Raw genomic sequence first — 11,359 nt, 5'->3', positions numbered from 1 at the left:
TTTTTCTAGAATATACTTATTTTAGGGCTTCAGGAACATAATTGTGTCTGAAGAAATTTGCCTGGTGTGATGCTGTTAGTGCCCCCAATCCAGGAAAGGGGTGCCAGGGAAAGAATTGCCAACGAGCTTTTCCAGTCTTTTTCAGTTGCAAAAGGCAGCACTTCTTAAGGACTCAATTTAAGGAGAACATACCTGCTGCAACAAAGAGAATCCCAGCGCTGAGAATGATGTTGTTTTTGCTGTTGTAAATCCTTCCTGCTCCGACACAGAGTCCTCCCAGCAACAGCAAAATTGTGCTTAGGATGGGGAACACGCTGGAGGCACGGACGATGCCTGGAGGGAGACAGGTAGGAAAGCAAGACAGACAGTAATCATTTCAGATGCCTCCTCAGGTGCAAGTGTGGAGATTAGAGTCTCAAAGTCCCTGGCTTTTCAGAGAATCATTAAGAAGAATGATATAGAATCACAGAACTGTTTGGGTTTGAAAAGACCTTTAAGATCATCAAGCCCAACTGTCGACCCAAACCTCCACTGTGTTCACCACTAAACTACATCCTCAGGAGCCACATCCACACATTTTTTGAACACTTCCAGGGATGGTGATTCCAACCACTTCCCTGGGCAGCTGTTCCCATGCTTTACAATCCTTTCATTGAAGAAATTTTCCCTAATATCCAATTTTCTTTTTTCTAGAATTATTACTGATTCTGCATTTCTGAGCATGTCCTCCGGAGCCAAGACCTTGGGTAGGTGGCCAGACTCTCAGCTGAGTAGCTTCAATCTTTTGAGCTTTCTTCGAGGAAGTCCAGCCTTATCAACATTATCTGATGCCATCACGTGCAGAGTATTTCTGGCAAAGCATGAGGTAAGTGACAGTAAGACCCAGCATCACGCAGGGAGCAGCTGTGAAAAATTCATGAGCTGGTTATGAACCCTACGAGGTTTGGGACGGCTGGAGCAGACGGATCTGTTCCTTGCTACATGTGCAAGGTGAGCAAATCACAGCTTTTGAAGTCAGCAGCATCCATGTTGCCAGCAAGCACAGTTAATAACCCCTTTTTATTTGGTGGGTGTTAAGGACACTGCAACCTTTCAGATTTCGAAGGAAGAAATCCTAACAAGTGCGTCTTAGATGTTTGTGTTTAGTTTTCTGACAGCAAAGTAGAGTCATTTAAAATTCTGTGTGCTTCAGTCCATTCACCAGCATGGGCTATAAAATCCCCACAAAAATATCAGAACACCACTTCAAGCCAGCTTTCAAAGTCAGGTCACAACCAGACTGAGCAGCAATCGACAGGGAAGCGGCAGGGAGGGAACAAAAGGGCTGAGAAAAAATAAACAAGTGCAAGAAGAGGGATGTCTGTATTGTAAAAACCAAAGGGGGAGAAGCTGCAGGGGTTCCTGAAAGGCAGAGCGAGGAACTGAGTTATATTATTGTTGGAGAGAGAGGGTTTTTTTTTTGGAGTAGGGGAGATAAGGTGCTGTGGAAAACAGGATCACCCAAAAGCTGGGAACTGTGCAAAGGTGAATGCCTGGAGGGGAGTCCTGGCAAGGCGAGTGCTGGGGGGATGCCTGAGGTGAGTGGGGTCAGAGTTTGCTGTCAGAGGGGCATGGAAATCCCAGAGCAGACTGGGAGGACATGGGCAGCCCAGGGCTGAGTGCTGGGAGAGCAGGAAACGCCATCTGCACGTCTCCTTTGCCGCGGTGCCCCGAGCACTGCGGCCTCTCCCGGGTGCCATCCCTGGCTGACACGCACAGAGAGCGGCGCCCGTCTCCCGAGGAGGAATGGCCAGATGTTACAGCTGATGCCTTCTCATTTCATTGTTGATGGCCATGGCATTCCCGACTCAGTGAATCGTTCCCCTGGTAACTGGTGGCACAGCTCCCACCGAGGGCTGAGGGGCAGGGCTGGGTGTTTGCTCCGTGTGCTCTGTACAGCCCCGGAGACCCCGCCACGGACCAGTCCTCCTGAGCAACGGTGCGAACACAAACCCAAAAAGACAGTCCCTGCCTGGGAAGATCCTGCCTGTATCGATCTGCAACGGTGAGAAAAGCCCAGCCCTTCCCGAAGTGGCAGCGTCGCCGCACGTGTCCCTCACAGACGGGGCATTTTCTAGCGGGATCTGAACCCCATTCAGGCAGGGCATTGCTATTCAGGCAGCGTCTCGCAAGGGCTGCCAGATCCAAGTGACGTGGCTCTAAGGTCTCTGGTCAAAGCCTGTTGAGAGGTGAGGACCCGTCCTCCTGTCCTGCCTGCATCCCCACGCAGCTGGTGCAAAGCAACAGCACTTCGGCTTCTGGGTGAGTTTTTAGAATCAATAAATAGAAGAAGATTCACAGTCAGTCTCTGCTGCTGGACGTTAAGGTACCCCAAATCACTGCCTCTTAGTGCCCTGGCTGAAGGCAGCACTGGCTTAAAATCTGTGGCCCACTCTTTCTGGATGTTATTTCCTATATTTGATGGCCATGCTGTTTATAATGAATTCAATTACATCAAAGAGCTTTCCAAAAATGCTTCACTGATACCATTGGAAGGAACTTGCCAGACATGCCAGAGAGAAGGGCTGTGTTGTTCTACTTGTAGCAATAATCTCCAGAGATAATTCTTCTATAGTAGGTAATTAATGTGAAGAGAAACAAACCACACAGTGTTCTCTTCCTGTAAAACTCTCCAGTATCTTTTTTCCTACAATGTGTACTTTCAGCTCGGAAATTTCAAAGGAAGCTCATAGGTACCATGTAGAATTTACATATGTCTCCTGATACTGGTAATAAAATGACAGCACATCAAAAAACATTAAGGCAATCTGGTTTTTGCTTTCTCCCTTGCTTTTCACCCCCCCCTTGTTTACCGTCCTGTCTGTTTGCATTGGCCGCTGTGCACGGCTATGTGTGGTGACACCTCCTTCAGTGGAGCTGCTGCTCCTCCCCATGGGCTGCCAGCCCCGGCCTCTGCTCGGGCTTTTCATCTCCTCTGAGAGGCTTGGAAAAGGGGATGCTGTGGCACTCAGGTGTAAGCGTGGAGATGCCCCTAAAATGGGGTCCCCAGTGCCCCTCCTCGAGCAGGAGAGCCCTGACACCCCCCAGGATGAGAACGGCTGAAAACTCCCCTCCTGCAAAGGGAGAGGTGCACGTGCTCTCTGAGATGCTGGATGGGAGCAGCTTGGCTTCTGTGTGCCCAAAGAAACGTGGGAGAGCAGGGAAGCAGGAGAGGAGGGAAGTAGGAGAGGAGGGGAGCAGGAGACGGGGGAGGCCGGAGCACACGTGTGCCGCTGGGCGATGCGGCGGCAGCCCGGGGACTGCACTCTGTGGTGCATCTGCCACTCTCTGGGGCTCTGCACAGCCAGGAGAAGGGGATTTTTTTTTTTTAGACACACAGATTGGAGTGTGTTGCCACAGGGAAGGTTCCATAGGAAGGGTCTTGTTCGAGCTCCTCTGCACGTGTCAGTCGTCACTGTGCTGTCGCTTGCTTGGTTTCCCAGGGAGCAGCTTGAACACCGAAGGGCAAAATCCAGGCTGCTCCTCCCCACGTCCTGGACCAAGGTCTCCTAAACTCAGCCATTTTTTTTTCACTGATTTCCACAGGGGTTTGAACCAGGGTTTGATCCTGCTGTCATTAGAATGCTTGAATTTCTCTGAAGCCTGTATTAAATTGGAGACTGTGGAGCAGGCTGAGACCCCTCACGCTGCTCTTTCAGGAGCACGAGATGCACACGGTGTTGGTGCCTTTGCCTAAGCCAAGCAGGAAAAATAAGGATTATTCTCAACATGAGAAACTTGTGCCAAGAAATGGCTGGAAAGAGTGGAGAATGAGATGGAGCCAGCAGACTGCAAGGGTGTTGCAGAGGGCAGAAATGGGACGGAAGCTCTCGTGTCTCCTTTGAAACAGGATGCAAATATCCTCCTGTCTTAGACAATGATTTGGTCCCTATTACATATAGGGATGAGCTCATCTCCTCTGGATTTAGACGTGGAACCTTTCAGTAATCTCTAAATCAACTGTATGCATGGGGAGCTGCAGTTCTTAGGAAAGTTAAAGCCTTGTCTCCGTGCAGGAGAGGGGGAGCTCTGCGGGGGAGCCACTGGAGACCGATTTTGCAGAAGACATAAAGGGCTGGACCAACTTGTTTTTAAGATGTGTACTTAGTCACCTTGGAAAACAGCTTTTAGGAACACCCGTCACAAGCGCACTTACAGCAATTTACCGATCTCATGTCTTACCATGGAGCTGTTTTTCCCCAGTTCTCACTTTTCTCCATATAAAGGAGGGCATAATGCGCTTTTATCAAGATGCTACTTAATTCCCCTTTCCTTCACAGCCCTTTTACTAATGATGTTTGTTTCCTAAAGCTGACTTGGCATCAATTTAACATTAGTTCCAAAGCTTTGTGTGAAAGGTAAGTGCAGCTGTGTTCACACCCTGCCTCAGCCTGAGCTCAGAACTCGTGTCACCTGGGTGCTGTGACTGATCTGAACCGACAAAAGCAAAGAGGAAAAAACATCTGGAGTTTTCTGGGGAAGGGAACTTTTCGGAGATTTTTTTTTTTTCCCTTCTTCTTGTCTTAGCAACTAGAAGTTGTTGCCCAGAAGTGAGCAGAAGGGCAGAGTGGTTCTCTAAGTGGTGTTTCAGGCAATTAGTAGTGTAATTGAGGTGTTTTTTGCCTTGCCAGCAGTGTTATTCACCACTCCCTGATCTCCCAACACCCTGTGAGCTGCAGTTCCTCTCCCAGGCAAAGGGCACTGCTTTCAGCTTGGCTGCTCAGCTCTTTTGCTCAGAAGGAACAACAAGGCAAGGAGTCCTCTGGGGAGGGGGAATCCAACTCCAACTTTGCAGGAGCACTCGGGTTCCAAGACTTGCCATCAGCAGAGAGAGTGGTCATCCGGAGGAGACAAAACCAGCGCCCTCATTTCAAGCACCAGGTTGGTGGATGAAATCACTTTTGGGGGGAGGATTACATGCCAGCACAGAGCAGCAGTGGCTGGCTGGCCAGGCAGGGAAGTCACAGCCCATGTTCATGCTGGGATTTTGCTGTTAGCTGCAGAAATTTCAGCTTCCTTCCTACAATGCAGTAATTTCACTGCAGGGGGAGGTGGCTCAGCAGCTGCAAAGGATGAGGCTTGCATAAGGGTTGGGTTTTGAGCATTAGGAAAAGCTTCCTAGTGGGCTGGAACCCACTCCTCAAACCTGTTTTGATAAACTAACCAGATAATTACTCCCTCTGTAAAAGATCCTGGCCAATCTGGGAACGGTAGCTGCAGTTTTCATTTGAAAACTTGCCATGTGATATTTAGATAACAGGCACCGAAATCATGAGCATTCCCCTGGCCGAAAAAACCCTTGGATAAAACCCTTGAAACCCCACAGCAGGAGGGTTGGAATGAGATGTCCTTCAAGGTCCCTTCCAACCTAAACCATCCCATGATTCAATAATCCAGTGATTCTATGAAATGGGGGGCCCCAGGGGTGATGGCTGTGTCAACTGCTGTGTCAACAGCACGAGCTGCACGTGCTCTGTGCCACCCACTTCGGGCCAGTCTCTTGCAGTGAGTAAGACTTGGGCTGCTCTTCAGAAAAGGGAATGCCAGGGGAGTGTCTGAGGCCACACCTGTAAATCCTGAGCATTGGGTCTGTGTTCACTTACGGAGCAGGTATTCTGAGCTGTCGTGGTCATAGTCATTGTCTTCAGGGAAGTGGTTGATTCGGAAACAGTGTCCTTTGTAGATTCCTAAACGAAAACAAAGCAAACAAACCCCATAAGGAATAGAACCAGGTAAATGTGCTTTTTTTTCAAGCTGTCAAGAAACCACCTCCAAAGCCATGAATTTTGGGCAGCTTGGGCTGAAGCACAGCTGCAGGAAGGGAGAGCCAGGATTCCTGGGCTGGGTTCTTCAGCCACTAATATCGTTCTCTTGAGGTTTTTTTTAATCTCTAATGCTTTACTTTATCAGCACTGTGCTTATCTAGCAAGCACACTGAGTTTGCAAAGCTTCTTTCTGTTCCCAGGGTGACTGTCACTCTGGGTCCCTGCTCCATGGCTGGGACTCCACGGCAAAGCCAAGTACCAATCCCACACCCACCATCCCTCCCATCTCGTCCCAGTGAAGTGCTGACTTCCCTTATCAGACTGGTAAATGCTGAACTGTCTGAGGCCTCCTCAATTGCTCTCTAGGCTGGGAAAACAAGTCCATAAATCTCTTCCTGCTGCAATTTAAACCCATATGTCCCCCTCAAGGTTGGCTCAGCTTTTAATGGCATATTTGCTTAGTTAACTGGGAGCCTGTGCAGCGAGTCAGGGCAGAGTGTGCACTCCTGATACCTGCAGGAACAATGCCAGAGCTGACCAGATGAACCCCTCACTCTGCTGAACAAGTCAGCACTTTGTCCACCCAGGCAAAGCTTTACATGAGCAGTTTGTGTTCTTTCCTGTCCCAGTTATCCCCAGTCTGAGCTGCAGTTGGGTCGCTGTGGCACCGGGAGCCACACGGGGACCTGTCCCCAGAGAGCTTCCTGCAGGAGTGAGCCCTGAGCTCTGATTCTGCCTTGGTGCTTTCATTATTCATTAACCAGTGCTTTCGTGCTCGGGAACATACATCACCCAGGATGAGTTATCCCTGCACAGGAGCTTCGGTGCTTACAGCTCAAGCTGGCAGAAGGATTTAAAACCCATCAGTTAATACTACTTTAACAGAAGCACAGCTGCAGTCTGTAGGATATAAATGTGGATTTATTTCACTACCTATTACCAATGATTACAAAGATCTCAAAAGAATTACTAATCCGGAGGATTTAAATTGCACCCTGCGAGTGTCAACTGCAGGTTTGCTACTACAGCGCATTTAATTCTCCCAGTAAATGATGTCTCCACTCTAATTGCAGGAACAGCTCAGGCTTTCTCTGCACAGCACTTCAAAGGCTGGCAACAAGATGTAAGTGGCTCATGTCACATCTGGAAGTGACACACCTGTCCTGGCTGCCAGGTGGAGGGAGCACTTCAGCTGGGACTGCTCCTGCCCGTGCATCCCCCTGCTTGCCATCGGAGGGGCTGTTGCTGCTGATGGCTCTCCAGGCAAGGCAATCCAAAATCCAGATTTTAGAGATCCCAGTGCTCATTTTTGTGGCAGATGAACTAAATCACTCCCAGCATTATGGGGCCTCTGAGGCTGGATGGTCATTGCATTGAGTCTCTCCACTGTGGTGAGACAATTTACAGGAGATACGCTCAGTGTATGATTTTTTTTAATCCTCTCTATTCATTAAGGGAAAAAAAAATCTAAATAATCTTTCCATCCTATTTTCCCATGGAAATAGGCTTTGCAATGGCTGTGCTTGTGTGTGTACAGGTGGGGCCATCTGTCAGTCTGTAGGTACTGTACTCTGTGTAATTCCTAAACTGCCAGAGGGCAGGGTTAGATTAGAGGGCAGGGATAGCAGGAGGAAATTCTTCCCTGTGAAGGTGGGAGGCCCTGGCACAGGCTGCCTAGAGAATATGTGGCTACCCCATCCCTGGAAGTGTCCAAGGCCAGGTTGGATGGGACTTGGAGCAACCTGGGCTAGTGGAAGGTGTCCCTGCCCCTGGCAGGAGATGGAATGAGATGATCCTTAAGATCCCTTCCAACCCAAGCCATTCCATGATTCTCCAATAACTTTTAAGGTAGTTTGTTGAATTCATCCAGAGCTGTTACAAAAGTAGAGGTATCACAGGTCACTTGAGTTCCCACAGCTTTGGTGCAGACGGGGAGAGCCACGAGCAGCTCCTTCCACTGCAGGGCTGGAACGGCCCAGCAGGACAGGAGTGATGAGCCCTTCATTTCCTGGTGATTATATTTGGAACCTTTCACATGAAAGAGTATTAGCTAGACTAGCAGAGGTGAAAAAGCATAATTAGCCCCAAACAAAATTCTGGATGAGCTTGAGAGTTCCTTTTTAGTTCCAGCTTTTGGGAATACTGGGATTGGTCATTCTGGCCAAATTTTTTATAGAAATAGCAAGTGCCTGTGAAATTTGGACCTGTATCAAAGCTTAGGAATGCAAAATATTCTTCCCAATATTTTTGATGTAGTTCAGAGCACAGATCCTGGTTCAGGGTCCTCTCAGGTGTCTGTGGTGTTTGATAGCTAATAACAGCAGCAGACTGGATAACTTTTACCCATAAAAACTTAACAGTTGCCACATAACTCAGCAGCAGCTTATTAAACTCTCAGTGAGGCTTGAAGTTGTTATCAAGAACTCTGGTGATGTACAGGGTATTGAGGGCTCTTCCAATCCACAAAGTAACAAAGGCTTGCTAGGAAAAAATAACAATACCTTTTTTTCACAGTGATAGACTTTGAAACTCAGATTTGGGGAAAATTAAAATTAGCTGGAGAAGCTACTGAGGCAGCGGTCAGCCCTAAAAGCACAACAGCAGAATCTGACTTGTGCTTAAATATGAAAAATAAAACCAAAGCAAAGCTGGAATTTGCTGGAATACCCATCACCATGGCCTGGCATGTAAAGCAATGCAAAAAAAAAAAAAAAAAAGTAATGAAATAGCCAAGGTGGCAAAAAAGGAAATGCCTCAATTAAAGTCAGTAACAACCATTCTGCAGCATCTGCACAAGGGCTGATGTGGGAGGGAGGTTTTTTTCTTTGCTTGAGTATGGGGGGACACAGTCCCTTCCATCCTTCGGAGAGGAAGATGGAATATTTAACTCCTACTGCTGTACCCACTAGAGAGAGAGAAATAAATGCAATCACTGCCTAACAGATACTAAAATATTGAGAAGCACTTCTGGATACCTCTTGAGGCTTAGATATAATATCCCACTGAGATGCTGTAAGTATTACTCCTTTCTTTGAATGATTACTGATATATTTTAAATGATGCTTTTAGAAATACAAATATTATAATGCATTTTTTTACCTGATACTAATAACAACTTTGTTCTGAATTTTGAGCCAGGACTTGAAGGTTTGGGCTAATGATAATGAAGAAGTAAATCTTCTGAAGTGCTGTTGATGGAGGAAGAACATTTTTTTTCCACTGGTTGCAGCACACTTAGCTGGCATTTAAAAACTAAAGAGTGTTTCTGACTTGGTTCTACTTTGTGTTCAAGGGCTTCTCCAACAAGGTTAGTACCTCCCAGTCTCACTAAGTGTTGTTCAGACAACTATAATTAGAGTGTGATGTACTCAGATAATGTGATAAGGACGGGAACTGTAGTGCCTAAGTGAGGATTAAGCTTTGTTTTGGGGTTTGAGATCTCAGAATACGTAGAGCTTTCAACAGCAGCTCAAAGTAGTGATCCCGAATTCTGATGACATACAACCTTCTCCTTGCTCTTTCTGAAATAATCCTTTAATAATCCTGCCTTTACCATTGCAGATTGTTTGCTGGGTTCTTATTTTCTGATGACTGAGATGCTGGGTTCTTATTTTCTGATGACTGAGAGTGAGGGTTAATGCTGAAGGATGCAAATGCTTTTTAACTTGGTGGCCACTCATTCCACAATCCCGTTGTTGTCCATACCATCAACCAGGTCTTTGGAACAGCCATTTCCTGTGGTCAGTGTTTATCAATGACAACATTCCCTGATGCCCTGGAAGTGTTTGCACAAACCAGCACTGGAAGACAGAGCTCTTAAATGTCTGACAATATTTGTCAGGGGCAGGACGGACTTCTGTTTTCTCCCTGCCCTGACCCTGAAATCTCCACACAACAAGATCCCTCCATAACATCAGTGCTCTGTTGTCATTTAAAATTGCTTTCCACCACGCAGGACTCGGGCAGCTCTGCAGCAGAGGACCCTGTCTGCGGGGTACTGCTGTCAATAGCAATTTCTGTCTCCCTGCTCCGAGCACGCGCTCACGGGAGGAGATATCCGATAGCAGTGGGAGACACATGAGGAGAGAGGGGCTGAGCTGCTGCCTCCTTCTGCATCCACAGCCTCTGCAGAGCCACTGCTCCATTAACCATTTCAGCTTCCAGCCCTCCCACCTCCCTGCTTGGTGAGATTAGTCAGTAAAACATCAGGTTTGGGACCTGCAGAGAAGCCTCGTTTTCTCACGGGGCACCAAACATTTGGGACCTCCTCGGATCAAACCCTGCCCTGCCAACACGCCACATTCTTGCAGCTCTTGAGCAGCTACAGATTACTCGGTGCACACACATGCACACTATTAATAGAGGTAATCAGGGTGTTCTCCCAGGGGAGTTACACTGATGGAATGAGGGCTGTGAGTGGCAGCTGCCCCAGCGGTCACAGGGCCCCAGCAGTTACCTGCAGGCAGGTAAATGCACCCCCCACCCACCTAAAATCCCACTAACCACCTGATTTCCTTCTGGCAAACATGGGCCTTCTGGGATGGTTTGAAGACATGGAATGAAATTATTTTCAAGATCATTTGACAGCGAGTGCTTGAGGATAGAGGGAAGGCAAGCTGCAAGGAGCTGACTGTATATTAAAAATAAGGCAATTAGTGAGGTACCATGGGAAATTCGGACCGATGGTTCTGCTTGTTGCATCTATTCTGTGATTAAACGCTGTGCCTCAGTTCCAGAGCTGACTGTCAGCCTGATTTACTGCAACACATGAATATCTGGATGTTTAAATGACAAGTTTTCTGAATATATCAGCGCAGGGACGGCTGACTGACAGATAACATCACAGACCACGAGCAAAGCGTGACGTGCAGGGTGGGCCTGTTGTAACAGAAGTTGCCCTGAACACAGTGTCCATCCGTGTGGGACTGGGTTTCCTTAACGGCATGGCTTTACACTCCCCTTCAGCACCAGAAACACTATTTATAGTGAGTGAGTGTCTCAGTGCTGGACTCTGCCAGGGGAGAGGAGAAACAGTTGTGTGTTTTTTCCTTAGGAAGATTTCTCTGCTGACAAGTTCTGAAGCCCTTTTGCCTCATGACTGGAGCAATAGTGAGCAAAGGAGATCAGACATGCCAGAAAATGTTCCTCTCCACAAAAATATCTATCTGTGTGCACTGTGTTCATTTCTTTGATTTTCCACCAGTACAACTCCCCTGTCTCACTGGACTGACACCACAGCACTCACAGCTGCCGAGTTGACTTTCTTTTCGTTCCTCTTGTTGTGAAATAACCCTTGAGAAGAGGAAAGGGTGATGCGCCTCCTTTTACTTTCAAAACCTGCTTTGTGCTGCCGATGGTCGAACAGGGACTATTCCAGTCCTGAGCTCTGCACTCAGACCACAAGGAACAGCATTAGATGTTTTCCTGTAACTCAGCACTTCCCCTGTTAAAATGCCCTGAGTTTGATTATTTGTCTCCTGCTGTTTGCTGAGAGTTTCACAAGCTTGTCCTCAAGTTACTCGAACGAGCGCAGATCCCATGAGCCTCTGCCTGAG

At 47.7% G+C, this 11,359-nt stretch overlaps 1 protein-coding gene across 1 annotated transcript in view; it reads right to left on the bottom strand.

Moving 5' to 3' along the window:
- CACNG4 (calcium voltage-gated channel auxiliary subunit gamma 4) overlaps positions 1–11,359 on the bottom strand; it is a 42,942-nt gene that overhangs the window by 5,026 nt on the left and 26,557 nt on the right. The window contains exons 2-3 of the mRNA XM_050319001.1: positions 5,643–5,726; positions 193–333 (exon numbers count right to left, since the gene is read on the bottom strand). Coding sequence (XP_050174958.1) covers positions 193–333; positions 5,643–5,726 — 225 coding nt within the window. The remainder of the gene's footprint in view (positions 1–192; positions 334–5,642; positions 5,727–11,359) is intronic.

This window comes from Myiozetetes cayanensis, unplaced genomic scaffold (genome assembly GCF_022539395.1).
Source record: "Myiozetetes cayanensis isolate MyiCay16 unplaced genomic scaffold, myiCay2020 scf22, whole genome shotgun sequence".
Classification (NCBI taxonomy): domain Eukaryota; kingdom Metazoa; phylum Chordata; class Aves; order Passeriformes; family Tyrannidae; genus Myiozetetes; species Myiozetetes cayanensis.
Note: the sequence above shows the minus strand (reverse complement) of the source record. Positions and strands in the feature narration are given on the sequence as shown.